This window comes from Equus quagga, chromosome 15 (assembly GCF_021613505.1).
Source record: "Equus quagga isolate Etosha38 chromosome 15, UCLA_HA_Equagga_1.0, whole genome shotgun sequence".
NCBI classification, from domain to species: Eukaryota; Metazoa; Chordata; class Mammalia; order Perissodactyla; family Equidae; genus Equus; species Equus quagga.
In genome coordinates, this window is record NC_060281.1 from 92036789 (window position 1) to 92061737 (window position 24949).

At 49.0% G+C, this 24949-nt stretch overlaps 1 protein-coding gene across 3 annotated transcripts in view; it reads right to left on the reverse strand.

Moving 5' to 3' along the window:
* Positions 1 to 2145: 2145 nt before the first annotated feature.
* UPB1 (beta-ureidopropionase 1) overlaps positions 2146 to 24949 on the reverse strand; it is a 28305-nt gene continuing 5501 nt past the window's right edge. The window contains exons 2-10 of one of the 3 annotated variants that reach the window (XM_046641433.1): positions 24058 to 24229; positions 22163 to 22250; positions 16245 to 16339; positions 13952 to 14113; positions 12112 to 12281; positions 8034 to 8115; positions 6992 to 7034; positions 5606 to 5760; positions 2146 to 3923 (exon numbers count right to left, since the gene is read on the reverse strand). In XM_046641433.1, the coding sequence (XP_046497389.1) occupies positions 3840 to 3923; positions 5606 to 5760; positions 6992 to 7034; positions 8034 to 8115; positions 12112 to 12281; positions 13952 to 14113; positions 16245 to 16339; positions 22163 to 22250; positions 24058 to 24229 (1051 nt within the window). In that variant the 3' untranslated portion in view covers positions 2146 to 3839. The remainder of the gene's footprint in view (positions 3924 to 5605; positions 5761 to 6991; positions 7035 to 8033; positions 8116 to 12111; positions 12282 to 13951; positions 14114 to 16244; positions 16340 to 22162; positions 22251 to 24057; positions 24230 to 24949) is intronic. The other 2 variants (XM_046641435.1, XM_046641434.1) reach the window with 2 other exon arrangements.

The following is a 24949-nucleotide window of genomic DNA, read 5'->3' on the forward strand; positions in this document are numbered from 1 at the left end:
ATATGTGTCTGTCTTTATGCAAATACCACACTATTTTTATTACCAAAGCTTTGTATTAAGTTTTGAAATCAGGAAGTGTGAGTCCTCCAACTTTCTTCCTCTTTTTCAAGATTGTTTCAGCTATTCAGCATCACATGAAATTCCTCATGAATTTTAGGATGGATTTTTCTATTTCTGCAAAGACCATCATTGGGATTTTGATAGGAATTGCACCGAATATGTAAATTGCTAGGGTAGTGTTGACATCTTAACAATATTGTCTTCCAATCCGTGAACACGGGCTGTCTTTCCATTGATTTAGATCTTATTTTAATTTCTTTCAGCAGTGTTCTGTAGTTTTCAACGAGTCTTTCACCTCCTTGGTTAAGTTGATTCCTAAGTATTTTATTCTTTTTGATGCTATTGTAAATAGAATTATCTTACTTTCCTTTTCAGATTGTTTATTGTTACTGTATAGAAATGCAACTGATTTCTGTGTGTTGCCTTTGTATCTAGCTGCTTTGCTGAATTCATTTATTAGTTCTAATTTTTTTTGTGGACTCTTTAGGGTTTCCTACATACAAGATTATGTCATCTGCAAAGAGATAATTTTATTTCTTCTTTTCCAGTTTGTATACTTTTTATTTCTTTTTCTTGCCTAATTTCTCCAGCTATAACTTCCAAAACTATGTTGAATAGAAGAAGAAAAAGTGGTCATTGAGTCTTTCACCATTGAGTACGTATGATGATGTGAGCTGTGGATTTTTCAAATGTGGTTTTATTGTACTGAGATAGTTTACTTCTATTCCTAGTTTGTTGAGCAATTTTTATCAGGAAAAGCTTTTGCATTTTGTCAAATGTTTTTTCTGCATCAACTAAGTTGACCATGTGAGGTTTTTTCCTTCACTCTGTTAACGCGGTATATACATTCATTAATTTTTGTATGTTGAACCATCCTTACACCTTGGGAATATGTCCCTTTTGGTCATGGTGTATAATCCTTTTAATACGCTGCTGAATTCAGTTGGCTAGTGTTTTGTCGATGATTTTGCAACAATATTCATAGGGGATATTGGTCTATAGTTTTGTTTTCTTGTAGTGTCTTTGTCTGGCTTTGGTGTCAGGGTAATGTTGGCCTCATTGAATGAGTTAAGAAGCACTCCCGCCTCTTCAGTTTTTGGGGAGAATATGAGAAAGACTGGTGTTAGTTCTTCTTTAAATGTTTGGTAGAATTCACCTGTGAAGCCATCAGGTCCAGGGCTTCTCTTTGTTGAGAGGGTTTTGATTCCTCATTCAATCTCCTTACTAGTTATAGGTCAATTCAGATTTTCTATTTCTTTGTGATTCAGTCTTGGTAGGCTTTGTGTTTCTAGGAATTTGCCCATTTCATCTAGGTTATCCAATTTGTTGGCATATAATTGTGTTGGTCTGCAACCTCAGGAGTTCCCTGGGTGAAATTTGAAAGTGGGCCCTGTACACAGAGGACAAAGAGAGACTGAAGAAAGAGGCAGACCACTCCAGATTTGTAGGTGGCAGTTTTAATAAGCAAGGGAACTTACATATGAGGCTTGTCTTGGGCAGCTGCAAGATGAGTAGTTCTCCGCACCCACGTGGCAGAATCTTAGGAGTTTACACAGAGGCCTTAACTGGGTTCAGTCACATCTACAGTCCAGATGGTCTCAATAACACATTCCTCTCTCACGCATGCATCCTCAGAGTAGCTCCCAGTGCAGAAACAGTAGGTGAAATGTGCATTCCAAAGACAGGGGAAGGGATAAGGAGCCTCCAATTGCCCAGGTCCAATTCACGGGTCAATCAGGAGTCATGTCCTCCCCATGACCTCCTCCAACAAACTGTTCACAGTACTCTCTTAATCCTTTGTATTTCTGTAGAATAGGCAGTCATGTCCCCAATTTCATTTCTTTTGTTTGTTTTTTGTTTCTTCTGTGAGGAAGATTGGCCCTGCACTAACATTTGTACTGATCTTCCTCTACTTTGTATTGGGACGCCACCACAGCATGGCTTGATGAGTGGTGTGTAGATCTGCGCATGGGATCTGAACCCACAAACCCCGGGCTGCCGAAGCAGAGTGCACTTAACCACTACGCCACCAGGCCGGCCCCCTTACTTCCTGATTTTACTAATTTGAATCTTCTCTTTTTTTTCTTAGTCAATTTAGCTACAGTTTAGTCAATCTGGTTGATCTTTTTGAAGAACCAACTTTTGGTTTCGTTGATTTTCTCTATTGTTTTTCTAGTCTCTATTTTATTTATCTCCGCTCTAATCTTTATTGTTTCCTTCCTACTCTTAGCTTTGGGTTTAGTTTGCTCTTCTTTTCTAGTTCCTTCAGGTGTATAATTTGGCTTTTGATTTGAGATCTTTCTTCTTTTTTAATGTAAGTGTTTACAGCTCTAAATTACCTTCTGGCACTGCTTTCATTACCTCCTATAAGTTTTGGTGTGTTTTGTTCTTGTTTTCATTTGTCTCAAGATCTTTTCTAATTTCCTGTGATTTTTTTGATCCATTGGTTGTTTAAGAATGAGTAGGTTAATTTTCACATATTTTAAAATTTTCTTTCTGCTACTGATTTCTAGTTTCATTCCACTGTGATCAGAAAAGATACTTCGTATAATTTCAATCTTTTAAAATTTATTAAGGCTTGATTTAGTACAAGGAATTGATTTACATGATGATGGGAGACTGGTTACTCAAGCCCAAAATCCAAGATAGGGCGGGCCACCAGGAAGGGCAGGCTGGAACTCTCGGGCACAGGCTGATGGCCTGCTCTATACATAAATCTCTCTGGCCACATCATACCATGGACTACCATTGCTCTCTTTACCACTGGAAACAGAATCATTAGTGCCTTTAAATCCAATCAAATTTGAGAATTCCAGAAAACCTAGAACCAATGCAGAAAACTCATCCTTAAGATTCTGTTCCTCTAGGACAACTTCCAGTCTCAGAATCTGTATCAGTCAGGATGCAACCAGAGAAGAACCAGTAGGATATACCTTAAGAGACTGATTCCAAGGTATTGATGTAAGGACCTGGGGGTTGGATAGATAAGTCTGGAGCCCGTAGGGCAGGCCGTCAGGAACTCTGGAGCTCTCAGGCATAGGCTGAAGCCGCTGTCCATAGGCAGAATTTCCTCTTCATCAGGGAAGCTCAGCTATGCAATTAGGACCTCTCAACTGATTGAATCAGGCCTACCCGGATTATCTAGGATAATCTCACTTGCTTAGTTAACTGATTAAAGACTTTAATCGCATCTACAAAATACCTTCACAGCACACTCAGATTAGTGTCTGAGTGAATAACGGAGACTGTGGCTGCCAAGCTGACACCTCCACTGGCCGCCCCGCCTGCACGCAGCCCTCCAGCAGCTCAGCAACTCTGGCCCAGACTCACCCTCTCCCACTAGCGCACATTCCCACCCTTACCCTCAAGCTGCTGACAGTCTAAACGGAGAAGTGAGGGCCCTCAGGACTGGGCATCCCATCTGCCTAACTTCAAATCAAATGGCATAGTCAGTGCCTGGGCATTTTTTAAAAACTGACGTAAAATTCACACAACATAAATTTAACCATTTTAAAGTAACAATTCAGTTGTACTTAGCACATTCACAAGGTTGTATAACCATCACCTCTATCCCAAAACATTTTCATCACCCCAGAGCAAACCTCGTACCTATTAAGCATTGCTCCTTATTCTACCCTCCCCATCTAGGCATTTTTAAACCAATCTGCGAAGCAAGGTTATCAGGCATCATCAGGGAGAACTTGGACTCGTGAAGCTTGCCGCCTGGCTGCTCTGTTGGGGCAGAGGTGCCCTCCTTGGCGGGCAGGGGCTGAGGCCAGCTACTCTTTCACGATGTTGGGGCTGTAGTTGGGTTTGACAGCTTCCGCAAGCTCCCGCGCATACATCTCATATCTGCCCGTCATCTGAAACAAAACATCAACTTTAGAGGTTCCCATTTTACAAACGCCCCTCATTTACTCACCACCACCTCTTGCCACTGGAGGGCAGTCATGGGACAGAAATGCGTCAGGAAGGCTGGTCGACAGGACAATTTCAGACTATCATATAGAGAAACAACCCTGTGTGACCTCTTGGCACTGATTCCAGTGCCGTGGTGAAGACTACGGATGCCAAGATGACTTACACACCCCAGCCCCTCCGAGTGGAAGATCTCTGCAATCTGTCCCTCCAGAAAGTGTGGCCTGCCCAAGGCAGGGGGAGGAGGGCTGTCCGGTGGTCCTGCAGAACCCAGAAGAGCAGCCTATGGCCCAGAGAAGGGAGTGACCTGCTTCAGGTCACCAGCCAGGAGTGGAGTTGGCTGGGATTTGCACCCTGGCCTCCTGACTCTGGGTCTGGAGGTCCGTCCACTCCATACGGCATCATCATGGACACAGACCGAAGCTGGGAGAGGGTAGGGTGGGGCTGGAAAGCCCACCCAGGGGCTCACCCCCCGGCATTCCTTCCCTCCCACCTTCCCAAAGCCTCAACAGGAGCTCACGCCCATCACCATAGCTCGGGAAGTCTTCCACTTTCAAAAGTTCAAAAAGTTACTAATGAGAAAACATTCTGTTTATTGGTTCCAAATTCTAATTTGTGTAGGATCCTGCATTAATCTGAGCTTCCCGAGAAGAGGCGAGACGGCCCAGAAGACTTTCACATGGGCAATGCCTTGTTTGTCTGACAAGGATCTGAGACTCAGGGCACATGCCCAAGGACCCACATCAGGTAACTGAGCAGCGGGCCTGGAGCCCTTGTCTGCTGGATCCACAGCCCTGGTTCCTCAGACATGCTGGACAAAGTCATTCAGTCATGACAATGTGACATTCATTTGCATGTTTGATTTGCTTATAAATGGGTGCTGAGTTGGTGGAAATACTGCCAGACACTAATACAGCAACCTCTATCTGCATCCATGATGAGATGCCATATTCCAGGGAGTTCCAGGCCATGGCTGCCACTGCCCCATTCCAGCAGACAGGCACCTACACTCTTCTCATGACATCTGGTGTCACAGGGTGTTAGATCTGAAATGCCACTTGGGACCTTCAAGTTGAGCTTCTGAGTTTACAACTGGGAGTACTAAGGCCTGGGAGCAGAAGGGGCTTGCCTAAGGTGACCGAGTGAGGCGGTGGCAGAGCCAGGCCTAGATTCTATTTCTCTGCATGACCCATTTTCCTCTACTGTCAAGGCCTAGACAGCGAGGCCTGGCCACAGACAGAGCCAGACACGCGCATTTATTTTGTGATAAGTGCGAATGCCTGGGAAGGAAAAAAGGATTAGAGAAGCCAGGCCACTCTATTCTCTGGACAAATGAAATTGAGATTAATTTGTCTGAAGGCGCCCAGAATCTCAATCAGATGAGAGAATTTATCTGTTGAGGCTGCTGCCTGGGCACCACTGACCCATGGGTCCCTCCCCTGCACACCAGCCCTGGCTGGGCGGGGTGGGGCCCGCAAGGAGGCAGAGGCCCGGCCCTCTGCTCGACTCGGAGCCTCATGCAGGCTGGCCCCACAGCCAAAGCCAGCAGCTGCGGTTGGCAGCCCTGAGAGCAGGATGGGGGCCCCAGCAGAGGAGCAGGGCAACAGGAGGGGACGCCAGGACCCACCTTGAAGTTCCAGCTGTCGTTCGCCTGCCGGCAGAGGTTGAGGTCGAGCTCAGCAACCAGCAGCCCGTCCTGGCTGCGGGAGAGCCCGGGAGTGCGGCTGCTGTTGGGGGCTGCCACGTAGCTCGAGCCGTAGAAGTAGCCGAAGTCCCGGTGAGCTTTGAAAGCAAAGGAAAGCATCTGTGGGCTTGTGCAGACACACAGTGGACTCTGCGGAGGGACAGGCACATCGAGGGACACCTAGGACAAGGGGCCTCGCCACCCTCCCCAGGTCTGTCAAACGCTGAAGCCCCAGGACCTGCCTCCGTCCTCAGGCCTGGAGGTCCAGCAAATTGCTGCAAAAGTCACCCTCACAGCCCTCACCTCTGCCCCGGGAACATTTCTAAAGGTTACCTTTGCAGAGGTGTTGGCCCTTCACTCCCAAAATCAGCCACCCACAGCCCAAGGGCGTCAAACGGCTCTGCAGGGCTTCCTGTATGACCCTTCTCGTGGTGGCCCCACATGGCAAGCTGGAGGCTCTGTCCTTGCCAGCTGTCTCACCTTTACCCTCCTTCCACACCTCGGTCCCCTCACCAATAAAGTGGGGCTAACAGCCACCCCAAAGTTGTGTGAGGAGGAGGTGGGCGCAGTGCAGGGTGTAGCAGGACACAGCAGGTGCCCAGTGGACCTCATTTCCCTGCCTCTTCCACACCCTGTCTGCAGGGAGCTAACTGATGGGAGACTCTGGAGGCCTCCAAGGCTTGAAGAGGGTGGGTGGGCAGGCTGGAACCCTTTCAGGAAGTGCTTTTCTGGGAAAAAGAGGTGCTCAGCCCCCTCTGGCTTCCCAGGAGACACCCTGTGCTAGTGCAGACACCTCCTTGGTGAGGAGGGCAGCCCCTCCCTCCCACATTCCCGGCCAGAGAGGTGGGACCAGGGATAGCAGATTCCTAGCAGAGGAATCTGGTGGTATCTGCCCTCAGATCAAAGAAGCGGTGGATTCCAGGAACCCCAGGCAATCCATGCTGGTGTTCTGGGGGCAGGTGGACAAGGACAAAGCAGAGGAGAGAGGGAGGTCTGCAGGGTGGAAAAAGCACCCTCTCTTTCAGGGAGCTCACAAAGGGCTCCCCCACATCTTCTCAGTCCGTTTCACACCAGTCCCAGGGAAGGGATGCAGTCTGATCCAACCCCTTCCATCCTCAGCCGAGGAATGAGGCGGCCACAAGCCCAAGACTGACTCCACGCCCCGGGCCAGTCAGGCTCCCACACTGTGGGCAACAAGGCTGAGAGGAGTCATCCCCTCTGACGTGCCCAATGAGCAGACACAGTCTGAGGGGCAGACCCTGCAGGGACAGAGAAGGGGAAAGTGAGGCCCACTCAGCTGCAGCCACCATGGAAATTCATGGCACATACCTTTCTTCCCATCTCCAGAGGTAAACTCATTCGGAAAGTGCTCCTGTGAAATCAAATCAAGGTGAGGTCCACCTATAGGTGGCACCACCACTGCGTTCACCACGAAGGGGAGCCGGAGGAGGTAGTTAAGAAACGGTTAAAGTGGGATGGGATGGCCTGGACTCACCGGGCAATCAACAAGGTCTTATGAAACGTCCCTGTTGAGTCCCCAGCACTGGGCGCACGCAGGCAGCCCGCGGGGAATTTGACAAGCAAGGTAAAGACCTGGACTTTGCCTCTGAGGAGTTTATCATCTGCTGAGAGCAAAGAGACTGCACAGAGTGGTTCTCAGGGCTGTGGAAGGCATCTGAGGTCTGCCTGCTGGGGTCATAATGCCCCGGCCTGGGCTCTGCGAAGGCAGTAAGGGGCTGTCCACACCCTGTTTTCAATATTTTCTGCAAAGCCTAATGGAAACCGCACCTCAAGTTGTGATGGGGTTGCCCCGGCCAATTAAAACACTGAGTTTCTGTATGTTGCCAGAAATTAGGTCGACTTAACTGACCTTGGTTATCTCAGACAGATCAGAGGCTCTGATTAGAGCATGGTATGGGATTAATAAGAACGAGGAAGAGGGCGATTGCGTAATAAATGCATTGCGGTCGGTAGTCAGAATCCTTCAGGACATGGGATCAATGGGGAAAAATTAGAAACTGGATACGTGGTGGTGATGGGGAAGAGAATTTCCAAAAAGTTTCAGGTAAAAACAAAAACAGATGAAAATACAGGAAGGACATAATGATATCCTTAAAAGTAACACACCAGCCAGTTTCCCCCTTCTGGGACCGTAGGATTTGTAGTATGCAGGCAGAGAGGGAGCAGGGAGAAGAGGTCACATGTCCCCACCAAGGCCAGCAGACAGAAGATCCTTTCTCTGTGGCCTTCGCTGGTCTGAAGAGGCTGCCCCTCCCTCGGCAGGCAGGTTCCGCAGCAGCTTATGGCTCTCCCCTCCCTAGCACACCTTGAGGACCAAGCCAAGGCACCCGGCCAGACCTGGGGGACCTACCTCGCCCACGCGGTTGATGGCGCAGGTGAAACAGTGATTGGCAATGGCTGCATTTCTGGCCTCGATTGGCCACAGGGACTCACTGTGAGAGAGGAACAAGACAAACCAGGTTGCCGACTTCCCAGCCAGACTTGATGGATGCTTGGCCCTGAGCTGCGGCCAGCTTCCAGCCTTCTCAGGCCTGCAGTGGGCACAGCCAGGGAGACTTGTTGCGCCCGTGGGTGACCCCAACCCACAAGCAGGCCAGGTTGTCCTCAGCTTGTCCCATGCTTGAGCCTAAACAGCCTTTTGGGGAGGGCCTGCTGCAGGCAGAAGCAGCCCTGGATCAAAGCCTCACCCTGACTCAGTTTCCTTTTCTGAAACTCCCTCAAAGGGAGATTGTGAAGACAAGGGCCATGCAGATGAAGGTTCTAGAGGGGGGCTGCGTGGCAGGAGCTCCATAACTGCTACTTCTCATTCCTTCCCTCCTCCTGGGTCAGGCAGGAACCCACCTTCCAGGCGGGGCAGAGCCTCCCCTGGTAAGTGTCAGAAGGGGGCTGGGAGCCTGGAGGCATGCATGGCCAGTGAAGGTTCTCACTGCCTGCCCGACCCCCACCTGCTGCATTGCCTTGCAAAGGAGGCTCCCCAGCGGGAGATTTCAGGTCAGGAAAACAGTAAACCAGAAAGGAGCTTAGCTTATGGGGTGGGGGTAGATTCTGCAGCACATATCAGCCCCCCTGAGCCGCTCCCCACTTCCCAGTGCCTTCCTGCTTTCCCCCGCTGAACCCTGAATCTCTAAGCAGGGGCTCCCTAGTTCTCTCACTGGCCCAGGAAGGAGGCACCCCAGAGGCACAGCTGAGCTGTGGGCCTTCCTCAGTCCAGCACCCGCAAAAGGGAGGACATGACGGGAAACCTCGCCCCAGCCAGACCCTCTCCTTCCCCAGCCCACCAACTAAAATGTGCCATGGAATTCAGTGGGCCTTCTTGTCACTAATTATCTCTTGTCTGAGAAAGAACATCATTAAGATTCTGGATTGACAGGCATAATGCCCACTTAGAAACACGGAGTGACTGGGAGCAAAATGCCCAGGAATCTTCCTTCCTGTCAGCGTGCACCTGGTTTAAACCAGGGCGTAGGTGGAGGGGTGGGTGGGTGCTTGTCAGAAGCCTAATTCTCAGGAGGATTCACGAGTCTGGGAAAAAAAAAATCACAGGCTTGATTGAGGGGACTCATTTTGCTACTTTTTCCCCCCCAGCTGCTAAGCCAAGCTGACAAAACTTTTAAGAAAGGATTTTTACAGAAACACACCCGTAAATGACATTTTCAGGAATTAAATAGACAGTTGCAGGGCGAGTGCCACAAAACATCTTTCTCTCAATTCTCCAGGGCGGGTGTCTGCGTAGGACTCCAACCCACAGCTGGCACTAAAACTCAGGCTCTTAAAACCAGCGAGGGGAAGGAAGCTCAAGGTTCTGAGGGTCCAGCACGTACGTGCAGGAATCGTGGGGAGCCCGGCGGGCGTATGGGGACATCTGCCATATTCCCAGTTCGATGTACATAAGCCCCTAAAAATAATCACAGTGGGAAGGCGAAACGCAGCGAGGGGATGAGACGGTGATGAGCCGGTTAACGCACAGGTGGCAGAAATCTTCAACCACACGGGCTGCACGGTTGTCAGGATGACTCAGTTCATCAGAAGGGACTCTGACTCCATTGTGTGCTTAGAACTGTGGGACCCCAGAATGAATGAGGACACCCTGCCAACCCACAGTGCACGTGGCAGGGGGGGTCTGATACAGAGGGCAGGAGATGTCAGAGAAGGGGATGGATGGTTCTGGAAGCTGTGAGCCAATGCTTGTGCACATCTGGTGGGGACTTGCCCGGTATGTGCTTAAAAACACTCACCGTCAATTCCACAAATAATCATTTATCATTTTAAGACACTCACCCAGAATCCCACCATCCTAATAAACCACCTGTTGTAATTTTTTCACACTCCACGATCATCATGGCAAAAAATCTTTACAGAGTTCCAACGACAGCCTGAAAAGATCTTTTTTGCTCACTGGCTTTTGTCATGATGCTGCATTATCTTCATAATGACTAGTCTTAGTGACTGTACAACCATCCACGGAAGAGATGGGCTGAAATTGACCTAACCTGGCATTTCTCGCCGCCAACTTTCCTCTTATGATAAATAACGCTGCCAGAAACATCGCCACGCGTACAGCCTTTTCCTCCTCTTTTAGATTACTTCCTCAGGCTAAAGTTCTAGGAGTTTAATTATCTTATCAAAGGGTGTGAACATTTTAGGAGCTCATGAAACACACTGCTTTCCAAAAGACCTGTTGTCGTTTTAATCGCCAGACTCACTACACCCTTGAAAGGCACGCGAGTTGGACAATTCTTGGCTGAGGAAGGAAAATTGATAATTTTTAATAAGCCTAATAGGCTGCTGAGGACATAAGCAGCTGTGTGGATATGACATCGAGGTGCTTCTGTTTGCTTAACTGGGGCTAATAAAAGCCTGAGGGAGCGGGCTTGGGGAGGTGGCCACCTGAGTCCAAGGCACAGCTGTGCCCTGGGGGCCAGTTTCAGGCTCCTCTAGGGACCCCTGCAGGGAGACGAAGCTTGCTGAATGTCTTTCATATGGCCAGCCGGAGGGGGCTGTTCTGGGGGTGGCCCAGAGCTTCTGCCCAGGCCTGTGGCTGGATGACCAGTAATCACCCCACGTCACAACCGCCACCGGACACTGTCATAGTGACCAGGCTGCCGTGAGGCCCTGGGGAGATTCTCTGAGGGGAGAGCCAGGACCTGGTTTTCCCCTTCTATCCGAGAACACCCCTCCTAGACACAGGACCTTCAGGTGCACGGACGGGGTGGCAGGGGACCTGAGGTAGCAGTTGGGGTTTGTGTTCTGCCATGGTAGAAGACCTGCTCTGCAAATCAGAATGCTGAGGGGATGTCACTCTTGAGAAGGGGGCACCGTGCTTAAAAAAGGTAAATGTCACATTCTGACATTTAGAAGAAATTTGACTGAAATTTAGTTAAGAGTGAGGACAACAGTGACAACAGTGAGGGCCAGCAGGGAACTCAAAGCGGCCCCTCAGGACTCCCCCAGCTCCTCCCCAAGAGGGACCAGGGCCACTCCCCTCCCCACTTAGCCCCCCGCCCTGCTGCAGCACTGGCAACCAGGATGACAGAGAGAAAGCCAGTACCTGCCGATCCAGGAACCCTGCTTTGGAGGAAGTGAGCTGGGAGAACGATATTCGCACACAAATTCCTAGAGCTCTGGTACTCGCTAATGATGTAAAACTGGAAACCACCCAAAAGCTCAGCCGTTGGGGAGGGGAGAAGCTGCGGAAGTGTAGTCATGTTGGGTAATCTTAGCTCGCCTGCTGCGATTAAATGAGGGGCCCCAGGGGTCCTGTCCCAGAGCTCAAGGGCTGCCAGGGCCCGATCCACTGCTATGATCAGAACAGGTTTATCTATTTCAGGATTAGGCTAACACCTAAACTTGTGTCATGGGTTATATGAAGAAGACACTTTGCAGGTTAAAAACAAGTTTCAGAGCCACCTGACTGACATGCTAAGGACCCTTTCAGCTCCGACTCCCTCATTTGCCCTTTCTCTTGTCCAGGTGTCTGCCCTCCACGTGCTGGATGCTGCAGACACGAGGCTTAGGAATCCAGTCCCCTCTCAGGAGCACAGTGGCTGTGATGGGGAGGGGCGCTCAGGCTGGCCAGTCACCTCCCACGCTGAGGGGACTTTAGAAGAGGAGCTTTTATGAATCCTGACAACTATGGGGATGGTGGGATGCGAGTAGCTTCATCTCAGCGTTCAGAATCACAGCAAAGGATAGTATTTCACAGTCCCCTCCCCTAAGGAGGGGGATTGTAATTGACATTTTGAGGATTTTTTTCACAGCAAAGTTGGTTAAATATTCAACACACAATACCATGGCTCAAATTTGTTAGACATCCGGTGGTCACGCCTGCCTGCAGCAGTTTACCAAACCCACCTCCAAGCCCTGCAGCCTGGCCGTGAACCTGGGACAGCAGGGCCCCACAACCCTCCCAGATCCCGCCTGTGAGCGACCTGAGAGCTCCGGTGGTGGCCGAGGGGTTGAAGATGATCTCGGCCCCATTGACGCTGTACATGAGCCAGTTGAGGGGGTGGTGACGCCCAAAGCAAATGTTCACTGCGATCCTCCCGAACCGAGTCTGGAACACAGGGTGGCCCAGGTTTCCCTCCATGTAGTAGGACGACTGAAAGACACAGGGCCGGACGTCGAAGCCTCTGAGTTGTGAAATTTCCCTTTCCTTAGACTTGACAGAAAAGATGAACTAGCGCCAGTACTCCAAAAGCAGTACTCTTGGGTGTGACTCTAAGTTCCAAAATTTCAATATGCTCAAAAAAAAACATCACCCCAAGGGGAAATCACGGTGGCAAGCATTTACCCACAATTTCTTTTGTGATGCATCAAAAAATCCCCAAAGCAACTTCCCACTGTCTTTCAAGGATACATTTTGGTTAGGTTTCAGTCACGGTACAACGAAAGGCTGAGGTTTGGTCAATGTTAACAGGAGTTGGTCAGTGTCCTCACCAATCACGTGTCCCTACAAAGAACGTCAGAGCCAAAGGGACCGGAAGCTCACCCAGAGCAACCCTTGCCTGCGATGGGGAGAACACTGTAGTCTGAGTTGGCACGTGACTTGCCCAGCTGAAGAAGGCCGATCTGAGACTAGGATACACCCCCTGAAAGTGCTCTTCTCCACAAAGCTCTTTGGGCATCCTGCCTGTGGCTAAGGATGTCCCTGCAGGGTAGGCAGGTGGGACACAGTCCTGCTATCCCTGTCTCTCCACCTGCCCCCTCAAGGTGCTGGCTCCAGGACATTTTCATGGACAGTACCGAGGGGAGGGTAGAGGGCAAATCAGGGTCCCAAACAGATCTGCTCCCAAAGCATTTCACCTCTTCCCATTAATTTCAAAATCCAGCAGGGTCAGGCAGCACCAGGATGTGCACACATGGTGGACACCGAAGCAGATCCTGGTGCGTAGAGATGAGCCCTTCACTATCTGCAGGGAGCTAAAGATTAATCCCAGGACAAACAGGTGAGGGGCACGTCTTCCCGCCTCCACCTCCAGCTGTTACTGAGAAACGCTGGGTTCTTTCTCTCCAGGGAACCTTGGCTAGCTCTGCAGATCCTTTCTCATCCACCTGACCAGACTAAGAGTGGCTGGACCCTCCACAATCAGGCAAGGCAGGCAAGGATGTGGGACATCACATCCTGAACAACTATTTATTGCAGATCAAGTTCAGATTTCTTATGTTAGGTATTAGGTGGAGTTCATTCCCCGCCTTCAAATGTCCATCCCCTCCAACCTTCCCACCCACAAATTGGCGTTAACCAATCAAAACCACTCCCCTAACCCATACCCTGATCATGGGCATGAAGCCCCACCTAACACACATTCACCCACTGTCACCCAGCACATGGATGTGGCTGGCTCAGACCCCATGGGAGCCACGGACAAGGACCCCTACCCCCTAAACAAGGACTAGACTGTGATGAGCGAGGAGCTCAGAGCCTGAAAAGGGCCACAGGAATCATTTCACGTTTGTGCACTATTTATTTTAGTTTTAATTTATATACTACTTACTTTGAAGAAGAATTGCAGGAAGCCAAATCAGGTTATATTAAAAAAAAAATGCCCCTCTGTGCTAAAGGGACTTGCCCAGAGTCCCACCTGACTCTCATCTGCCCATGTGATGCAGGGTAATGGTGGGAGGCCCCCGAGCACTGCCACCACACTGTGTTGCAGCACTGAATGACATGACATGATCCGACACAGAACTTCCCTCACGGAAAGGCCCACAGACATCTACATACGGAAAGACGAGCGAGCTGGGCTGGTCATCGGAGGGGCAGCTCACCTCGTTGAAATCACCCACTCTGGGGATGTGGTTTTTCCTGGTCTTTCCCAGGACTGCTCCAGAACTGGAGATCACCACAGCTGTGTTCCACAAAACGTCCCCGTGCTCTGTGTCTCGTTCCAGGATGGGGGATACCACCACCATGTCATGCTTCTTTGCCAGCTGGAAAGATGATGAATACAGCAGAGTCCTACTTTCAAATCAACTGTCAGTTTTTTATTAAAGAAGTCAATGATCCTACTAAATAACTAGACTTGGTTCAGAGCTCTCACTTGCATGTTTCCTTTGGAAAACTAAATGCCAGTGTTGTCCTGTTGCCCAAGCTTAGTGAAATAAGAATCACCACTGTCCTTGTGCACTGTTGGTGCAGCTGCTGTGGAAAATAGGATGGTGAGTCCTCAAATATTAAAAATAGAATTATCATGTGATCCAGCAGTCCCACCACTGGGTATATACCCAAAAGAACTGAAAGTAGGGTCTTGAAAAGATATTTGCACACCAATGGTCATAGCAGCACTATTCACAATAGTCAAAAAGTGGAAGCAACGCAAAACTCCATCGATGGATGAATGGATAAATAAAGTGTGGTATGTCTATATCATGGAATATTATTCAGCCTTGAAAAGGAAGGAAATTCTGTCACATGGATGACATGGATGTCATCCTTGACATGGATGAACCTTGAGGACATTATACTAAGTAAAAGAAGGCAGTCACAGAAGGACAAATACTGTAGGATTACGCTTATGTGAGGTTTCTAAAGTAGTCAAATTCATAGAAACACGGAGCAGAGTGTTGGTTTCCAGAGGCTACGGGTGGAGGAGAGTTGTCTAATGGGTATAGAGTTTCAGATTTACAAGACGAAAAAGTTCTAGAGATCTGTTTCACAACAATGTGAATGTACTTAACACCACTGAATGGTACACTTAAAAATAGTTAAGACGGTAAATTTTATGTTATGTGTTTTTTACCACAATAATAAAAAAAAGAATAATCATCATACTTCTCATCTATATATAAAAAAAAAGACAAAATTCTTTGACACCAAATTCTTTTTGTCTCAAATATAAACATCAGTACCTGGTGACTGTCAGGGTAAGCAGCCCCAGACAGTCATTTGTCCTCGACTCTAACTAGCCTTACTCTGGCCTTAATGACAGGAGAGAGGGAGAGGCACAGTGGGCGGAAGGCGATGTCATGAGCCACATAAGGGTGGCCGTGGGCCCCTGGCCCTCTCAAGGCAGACAGGTGTCCCTGGCACCAGTTCTCATTCCCACTCTTCCTTTTCTCTTCCTTGGCTCTGGTTCAGCTGTGTCGTCTGTAATCACCTCCTAACTAGTCCCCTTCCTCTTTTTTCCTTAGCACAGAATCAAGAGCCTGGTGGCTGAGACATTTTTTCCTATAGCCTGAGATCACTGGTGTCTGGAATCACAACTCAGTATTGATAGAATCACTATGATTACAGTTCTGCTCAAAAAACCCCTAAATATACATACAAAGTCTGAAACTGGACATGGAGAAATGAAAGGAGACCTTTGGTTTGAGGTGAGAATAAGGATAAGTTACCATTGGTGACCGCTTTGAATGTTATGGGTTTTTGATAACTGTTTTATTAAGATAGAATTCACATAGCATAAAATTCATTCTTTCAAAGTGTGCCCTTCATTACACTCACAGAGTTGTGCAACCATCACCACAATCTAATTTTAGAACATTTTTATCATCCCAAATGGAAACCCCGTGCCCAATAGCAGTCACTCCCCATCCCCACTCACTGCCCTGCCCCTGGCAACCACTGATCTGCTTTCTGCCTCTATGCATTTGCTTATTCTAGACATTTCATATAATGGGATCATAAAACATGTATTATGAGGTTTTAATAAAGAAAAATGAAGACCAATTTCTACACTGATGAGACAGGCCATGGAGAGAAGCCTACATAACTCAGGCAAACGCAGTTGGAATAACAGAGCTCTGGACAAGGAATTGACTTGTCCCTGGTCCCTGAGTGCCAGCTCTGCCACTCACCGGCTGCAGAGCCTCCTATGGGAGCCACCCCCAGGCCCCCCCTCCCTGGGCTGCAGCTCCCTCACCTGAAAAAGCCATTAAGGACCCTTTTGGCTCTGAAACTCTATGATTTTAAGTGAAAGTGAACTAAAACAGGGCAGCAAATAGTCTTATCTAATCTAATCTGGCGAAACAAGCCCCAAATGGGTACATTTTCCATGGTGAAAGGCCCACTCTGTCACCACGTGTTTGGCAGCTGCTGCCAGAGGAGCAGTTAATGTCCTACCTTCTGACAGAATCTGGTGGTGGGCCCGTCCTCTGCCGACTCGGCAAATTCTGTCCACGGAAGCTTCTCCCTCGTACAGAAGAAAAAGGGCATAGCTGTGAAGAGGAACAAGGTCAGAATCATATCCAACGCTCTGAGGGGGGTTCCTCGGCCCAGCAGTGGAAGGTCTTCACAAGAGAACACGGCCCCAAGTGCCTTGGCCTGGCTTCTGAGTCCCATCCCCGGCTGTGGATGCTGGCCAACCCTACCGTCCTGGGCTTCATGGCAAAACAAGGCGCTGGGCCAAATGGCTTTCCTACAGTCTTAAAAATGATTGCAGCCGGGACTTGAACAGGTATTCGCACACCCATGTTCATAGCAGTACTATTCACAATAGCCAAAAGATGGAAGCAACCCAAGAGTCCATCGACGGACAAATGTGTATAGCTGTACACTGGAATATTACAGAACCTTAAAAAAGGAAGGACATTCTGACACGTTACAACTTGGGTGGACCTTGAAGACATTATGCTAAGTGAAATAAGACAGCAGTCACAAAAGGACAAATGCTGTATGATTCCATTTATACGAGGTCCCTAGAGTCATCAAATTCATAGAGACAGACAGTAGAATGGTGGTTGCCAGGGGCTGGGGGAGGGAGAATAGGAACCTGTGTTTCATGGGTACGGAGTTTCAGTTTGGGAAGACAAAAAAGTTCTGGAGATGAATGGTGGTGATGGTTGTACAAGAGTGTGAATGTACCTAAAGCCACAGAACCGTATGCCTAAAAATGGTTAAAATGGTAAATTTTATGTCATGTATATTTTACCACAATAAAATTTACATATATATATTTTTAAAAATTTGCAAATGGTACAGCCCCAAACTGTTCCCAACCAGCAGATCCCAAGCTGCCGGCCAATCTGCAGGTTGGTAAGAGCATGGCCCAGACTCCGGGGGGAAAGTATCAGAGGGCCACTGAGGATGGCACTGGGCCCCCGGGTGGGCGTGTCACCATGGGAACGCTCCTCCTCCCAGGGACAGGGAGGCGTACTTCAGCATCAAGAAAAGCCACTCACTTAATGACCCCATAGGAAGCTCTGGAACCACTGGATGGGCTGAGCACTCCCCAAGGATAAATGCATTATTTCTATGATCTCTGGCTAGATGCCACCAGGAAGGAGGCCAATTCAATAGGAAATTTCATTAAACTAACGGATTTTTATTTGCTTTTTTTTTTTCCAAACAGTGGGTATATATAAATGTAGTAACAATTCAAAGAACACTACACACATCAGGTTCATCAGAGGCGGATTCCTTCGTGGGGAGGGAGGGGACAGTGATGGGCTGGGCACCAGGGACCTTTGGCTTTGTGTTCCATTGGTCTGCAGCCACGGCCACACTTGGAACTTCTGTAAGACTCACACTCCTTAACATCTGCTGGTCTGATGGTTGTGAACTGGTATCGCACCGTGGTTAAATATGTGTTTCCCTTACCACCAGTGAGTGAGGGGCCCTGTTTGTACCCTTTGCCCATTTCCTACGGGGTTGTTTGATTTTTTCTTCTTGATTTGGAGTTTTAAATTCCTTGTTTGGACCAATTCTGTATACTCTAGGCCTTCGTCCTCCCAATAATCCAAGTCCATTGCTTTGAGGGCCATTAGCCCAACGGAAGTTTCCAGATGCTCGCTATTGTTCTGCTCGCTCTGAACTGTGGGAAGCTGTGTGATGTGACTGGTGAGTGCTTTAACTGGTCAAGGCATGGTCTGTGTAGTCTGTTGAGGGTAATAATTGTAGCTAACTTTTCCCACACGCCAGCCACGTGCCCAGCACAGTGCCCAGCCTAGTAATGGGCAGCTTGTCCCAAGTCCTCCTGCGGAGTAGGTGTGACTCTTCATTTCACAGAGAAGGAAGAGAAGTATCAGGCTCCCAGTTCCTTCCGGTCTCAGGAAGCCCAGTCCTAAGATGACACCAGTGTGAAGAGACCACCAAAGACACCACCACCACGTCAGCCACCCGCGGTGGTGGCCCCACGGAGGCAGCTAAGTGGGCAGCAGGCTACACAGCAACAACCCCAGGGGCCTTGGCACCAGGCTCAAGACGCCCCAGGCTCGCCTTCAGTGAACAGGGATGAGCTATTTTAAGGAAGCCACCAAAAAAGCTGTTGATAACAAAAACGATCCTTAATGACCATTCATTCTCAGCTTTCAGAGCGTTAGGAGAGACTCAAATGCCCCAAGAGAATAAAACCTCCCTTTCTGATTTCATTTCAGGTGGCTAAGCTCTCCAAATTTCCCCATTTCCATTTTAATGGCTTCTTTTCCTGTTTACACAACTACTGCAACATAAACAAACTTTCAAAAGAAGGATGTGGAACGGAGCTTGGGGGAGGCCTGCTGCAAAGTCCCAACTATAGTTTTCAAGTTAGAGGGTAAGGGGGCTCCCCATTCATTGAACCAACACTCCCGAGAGTCAGGCTCTTGCGTTAGACCCGGCTCCGCCCTCCGCAGCTGCCGGCCTAGATGGGGAGAGCTGACTTAGAACCTGTCGTGGCTGCACCACACCACACAGTGCTCAGTTCTGCACAGGGGTGTCCCCAGGGCCCCCAGGGGAGGGGTGTCTGTACTAGGCCTTGATGAATGAACAGGAGTTTTCCAGATCCAACAAAGGGAAGAAGTTGGTTAAACCATCCAATAAATGTTTTTTAGCATCTGTCACATACCAGGGATTGTTCAAGCCACCAAAGATAGAACGGGAGCGGGGGAATGAATAAACAAAAGGTGGTCTCTATTCACACAATGAAGTATTATGACTCCACTTATAGGAGGCCCTAGAACAGGCGAATTCACAGAAAGAGAAAGTAGCACAGAGGTTACCAGCACTGGGGGAGGTGGGGGAGCTATTGTTAAGTGAGTACAGAGTTTTTGTCGGGAATGATGAAAAAGTTTTGGGTATAAATAGCGGTAATGGTTACACAACTCTGTGAATCTATTTAATGCCGCTGAATTATACACTTACCAATGGTTAAAGTGACAAATATTATGTTTTGTATATTTTACCACAATTAAATTTTTTAATATAAAAAAGTAGGAGTAGGGATTGGGATGGGAAAAATAAACAAACAACACCTAGGGACTGACCTCATAGAGCTCACAGTCTAACGGAAGAGGCAGACCAACCAAGAGCATCGCATAACACGAGGGAAAGTACACGTGTAACGAGACGTGAAAACCAGGTGAACTGTGAACAGATAGAAGACTGGACACACACCTTTGTTCTTTCCCGAAATCCCACCAACAGGGAAGTAAAGGGATTTTCATACAAAGATATAAACCCACAATGACAGGGTGCTGAGGAACAACAGTAACAAAACATGGGAGGCTGGAGAGCAGAGGCTACTTGCAGAGATCTTAGCGGATCTTTCAACGCTGAGTCCTCCCAGTAGTGGAGGAGGCCAGGAAGCATCCCACTCTCCACCACGGACCGCTCGAAAGCTCAGGAGCCAGAGGCACCATGTGGCTCTGAAGGTAGGGAAGCAGAGGGGCGGGGTGACAAACAAGAAGGATTGGTCACAAGTCTGCTTAAGAAGCAGTCAGAAGCCCAGATCCCTCGTCCACTGTAAGAGGCTGGGACGTGCTCCTCACACCCCAGCAGAGGCTGGAGGCTCATTTTCCAGAGACAGTTAAACAGAGGGTCTCCAGCCTTGGAGAAACCAGAACTGACGGAGGCAAGCAGAGTGTCAAAAACAAGAAGGATTAAGTAAACATTAGCACACTAGACTCCTCTCCTCTTTCTCTTCTTGGCAGGAGATTAGAAGAATCTTCTCTGGGGAGTCCGACCAGCTTGAAAACAACCACCCAAAGACACCAACACAGGGATTACCTAATAAACAGCTAGGCCGGGTCATCCTACCATGAAGCTCGGTGGAGGAGCCCCTCCCACAAACTCAAAGCTTGCAATCAGCTTTTTAATCCCCAATTCTTAAAATACAAGCAATCGGGGGAAAAAAAGATCAATTTGAAGTAAGCAGGGCCCATGCATAGAGAAAAAAAATACTACTTAATATCCTCAGAGATAAGATATTACAACCATAAAAAAAGAACAGGAAGTGATAAAACAGGAACTCTCAGACCAAAAGAACTCTTGTAAATTCAATTCAAAATATGATTGCAGAAATGCAAGACTAAAGAGAAGGTTAAATGACAAATTAGATAAAATCTACCAGAAAACTGAGCAAAAAGACAAAGAGATTTAAAAAATAGGAGGAAATACACAAGAAAATTATGGATCTAGTCCAAGATTCCAACATTCTAACAGTTAAGAATATTAGGAAGAGAGGAGAGAAAATCACTAAAGAAACAATATAAGAAAATTTCCTAGATCCAAAGGACCCAAGTTTCTAGACTGAAAGAACCCACTGAGTGGCTAGGATATGGATTAAAATAGATACATGCAATGGCACATCATTAGGACATTTGAAAGTCTTCGAGAAAAAGAGTTCCTACATCCTTCCAGATAAGAATAAACATATTATAAACAATGAGTCATAAATCAAAATGGCTTTAGACTAGTCAACAATGCCAGAAGCCAGAAGACAATGGAGCAACATGTTGAAACTTCTGAAGGAAAATTATTTCTAACCTAGGATTCTATACCCGACCAAACTATTAAGCAAATCATAGCAGGAACATATTTTCAGATATGCAAGGTCTCAAAAAGTTTACCACCTATGTGTTCTTTTTCAGGGAACTACTCAACCAAAATGAGGGAGTAAAGGAGAACAAGGAAGACGTGGGACAGGAGGAACACAGGAGCAAGGCTCGGGGTGCGGGGAAAGCCCAGGACGACAGCCATGGAGCCAGCAGACGGGGCAGTCAGAAGGCTCCAGGGCAGAGTCCTTCTAGGAGGTAGAACTAACAGACTGACCAGGTGTCTAAACCTCTGAAGGGGATTTAGGAAGCTGGAAGAAAGTCTGGGGTAGAATCTTGGATAAGTATGTAGAAAACAAAGCAAACTCCAGGGAAATCAGAAAGTTATTCAGGAGAAGAAATCAAAGTTTACAAAAAGGCGTGGCAGAGAGTGGATGGGGGATCAGAAGGGTACACGTGTGGAGGGGGTAGAAGGAGGCAAACGACGTATGCTGTCTTCTTCCACAGCAGGAAGTCAAGAGATGACGCAAAACTGAAAAATTAGGAAGCGGCAACACAAACAAAGGTAAATTCCCAAAGAATCAGCTAAGAGTAGAAAGTAGTTGCCTCTGGGGAGGAGGAGAACTATTTTTTGGTGACGGATCTTGTAGACCCATTTGAGTCTAACCCACAAGCATGTATAACTTTGATAAAAATAAAAATGAAATAAAGAAAAGATACGTGGTACCAGGAGTATATAAAAGGGATGTAACTCTAGACAGGGAGGCAGGCTCTGAGCTGAGATCTGAAGGTTGAACAGGGTTAAGACGGCTAGCGGAGGGGGACACATGTCAGGTGCAATGGCCTGGGGGGAGGGAGAGGTGCCCTAGGGGGTGAAGGATCAGGGACATCAGGGCAGAGCCCAGCAGAGATGAGGCCACAGAGGTGCGGGAAGGACAGACTACAGAGCGCAGAGTCAAATTCTGTAAGGAAGGTGTGAAGAACCAGTTAGAAGGGGCCAGAGTAGAGGGCACAAGGGGACCAGCTGGAGGTGATTACAGAAGCCGAGGCGAGAGGTAGGGAGAAAGGAGCGAATGGATTTAGAACGATTTGGAAGGAAAAACTGCGGGGTTTGTGGGAGGCAGGAAGGCCGGGGTTCCTGGGTGTCTGGTGGTGTTGACAAAGAATCTTTCTATGGGTGAGAAAGGAAAGGAGATTTTTAAAAAATCAAGTAGCAGACAGTCTTGGTGACACGGAGATAATACACTATTGTTTGCAGGCGGAGGAGAAAGCACCCAGAGAGAGACTTACTCCATGCTTCCTGGAAACAGATGATGTTGACTCCACACATTGCAGCCACCTCTACGATGGCCTCCATGCGTCTGTGTGCGGCAGCGACCTGGCAATTTAAAGAGTGAGGATTAGAACCCATTTAGTTCTATTGGTTAATATCATTTTCATAACTGATCCCAATGCATGTGGAACAACAACCCCCACCCAGCCAGCTGCGAGATAATGAGTAGGGTGGGGACGTTCTGAAACATCATACTGTCATCAGGTCCAAAATCTGCAACAAAAGCTGAAGGTGCAGAGGCTTTGGGGTTTCACACGCACTGGGACTCTGCCTTTCTGAGCCTCAGTTTCCTCACCTGGAGAATGGGGAGAACACCACCTGCCTCGTAAGGTGGCTGAGGTGTGCATAAGGATATGTGTTGCTCATTGCAAGAGGGGCCCACACCCAGTGGGCCTACCGCATACCATCCCCCGGGTGAACTGCTCCCTCGCCCCAGGACACAGTCCGCTTTCCACCATCCTGCATTCAAGGCTTCGGGGACGCCTCATCTGCCACTTCTAGTTTCCTGTGTGTATCTTATCATCAAATGACTGGCCTTTCCCAGCTGTGCCCCCCACCAGGATGTGCTTCCTTCTGCCACCCAATCTTCACTGGATGTGTTATCCGTGTCACGTGTCACCCATAGAGGTGCAACTCTCCTGGCAAGGGGCCGAGTCTCGAGGTATCTCGGCACACCCCTACCACAGCGCTGTTTACACTGTGCCATCATGTTCCTCCACTATCTGTCACTCCCATGACCCCCCGAGCTCCTTGGGGGCAGGAGGAAAATGTCCTCCTCTCCTCAGTGTCCTCAGCACAAAGCCTGGCTCCCAAGAGGCATTCAGAAGTGTTTGTTCATAAAGACGAGAGAAACCAGGCTGAAAACCCAGAGAGCACTAACTCCTTCCGATGCTGTCTCTCTCCTGCGAGACTGTGCACACGAGCGAGGGCTCCACGATGTTTGCTGAGTGCTGACGGCGTGCAAAGTGTGCTTCTAGGCGCTGCGGGGTGAGGACAGCATCCCTGCCCCTGACACTCGGGGATGGTTGAGGGGACATATTCACAATCAACTAATCCAGAGACAAAAAATGAACTGAGAACCAGAAGTCTTTTAATCCAAGAAATGCAAAGGAAGGACCAAGGTGAAAGCTGATGTGGAACCAGACCCGGTCTCCAGCTGACCTGAGGTTTCTTGAGAATCCCTAAGAATTCTCAATCACGCTGTATCCTGAGGAATCCTCTGCAGAGAAAGCCTTGAAAGTCTGAGCAGCTGGAGGAATGCTCTGAAGATGTATAGACAACACATCACCTGTGTCTGTGACAACATGTTACTTTAGGGAAATACAAGATGCTGTCACACTCGTATTAACTGTAAGGTCATAAGAGAATGCCTGTCATGTTCCCACAACCCCACAGGCACCATCAGCTGACAGACATCGGGGTATAATGAGTCCCTGCCCTTAGGATCAAGGCAGAGGAACGCACGGAGGGACACGGACAGGTCCTGACCGGTCTGTGCTGGCAGGCGGCCTTCTGGCAGGAGACTGAGAGGCAGAGTTCCATGGCGAGATCATGAGCCAGCCAAAAGGGCACCCTCCCCATTGGTAAATGGAACAATGGATCAGTTGCAGGAGAGGAAGTAGAGGGGAAGGTGGAAAGAACAGAGAGGAAGGAGAGGAAAGCAGAGAAAAGGCAGGAGCCAGAAGAGCCAGAAGAGCCAGAGATGCAGACTGGAGGGAAGGGGGATGGCCAGGGCCACCACTCCAGGTGCCTGTGGACGCAGAGAGAGCGGCCAGACGGGGGCTGTGGACGTGTTCAAAACTCAGAGCAGCCACGGCCGCGTTTATGTATTTATGGTCAAAAGAGGCCGCACCTGTTTTGCCACAGGGGCATCCGCAGGGAGGGGGGTTCTGCTCTGAACCAGCCCCACACGCACGGTCTGAGCTGGCCTCAGCTGCTCCTCTGCCGCCTCAAAGGCATATCCCTGCAGCTCAAACTCCCCTTCGGAGGCGGCTTCGAAAGCCCTGTCAGGCAGATCGAGCTTCCTAACGGGCAGGAAAGAAGAGAGGAGACATTTGCATGAAGTCCGCTGAATTTATACGCCCGCCCTGGGCCCCCACCGTCCCCCGGCCCTGTAGTCATTTATCAGGTAGAGAGGAAGTTGGGGCATCCTGGCAAGAAGGCACACAGAGCAGTCCAGTGCCAGGGCCCATGCGGGAAGCTAGAGCGGGTGCAGGGAGGGAGGGCCCGGCCCCAAGAATGGAATGAGGTCACTGAGCCTGGACTTCACCTGGTAGTCACCGGGGAGACTTCACAGGGAGGCCGCACGGTCAGGCCCCGCAAAGCGGGCAGAGGGGGTGGCAGGGCGACTAGTCGAAAGCTTGATGTTACAGAGTTGCTGAAATCAGGGCGGGGATTTAAGTTTCAGCAGTCGGCACAGAAGGGAGGGAATGGATTCCCAAAAATGTTGTGGACTAGAGTCAGAGGGCTCCGCTGAGCCTGGGGGATGGGCAGGCTGCGATAAGAGCGAGGGGCTGTTGAGAACGAGACTTAGGAGGCTGCTGAGTGGAGAGGCCAGGACTGATAGCACGACTGAGGGTCCTGTGGCCCTTTGCCACTAAGGATGACAAGTCTCCAGTGATCCCCACCACCCTGTCCTGCCGCTGCTCCCAGTGGGGGAGGCAGCAGCTCCCTGCCTGGTGCTGGGTGGGCTTGGAGGGGCCCAGGAGTCCAGACCAAAGGCCCAAGTGCTCATCCTGGTTTGT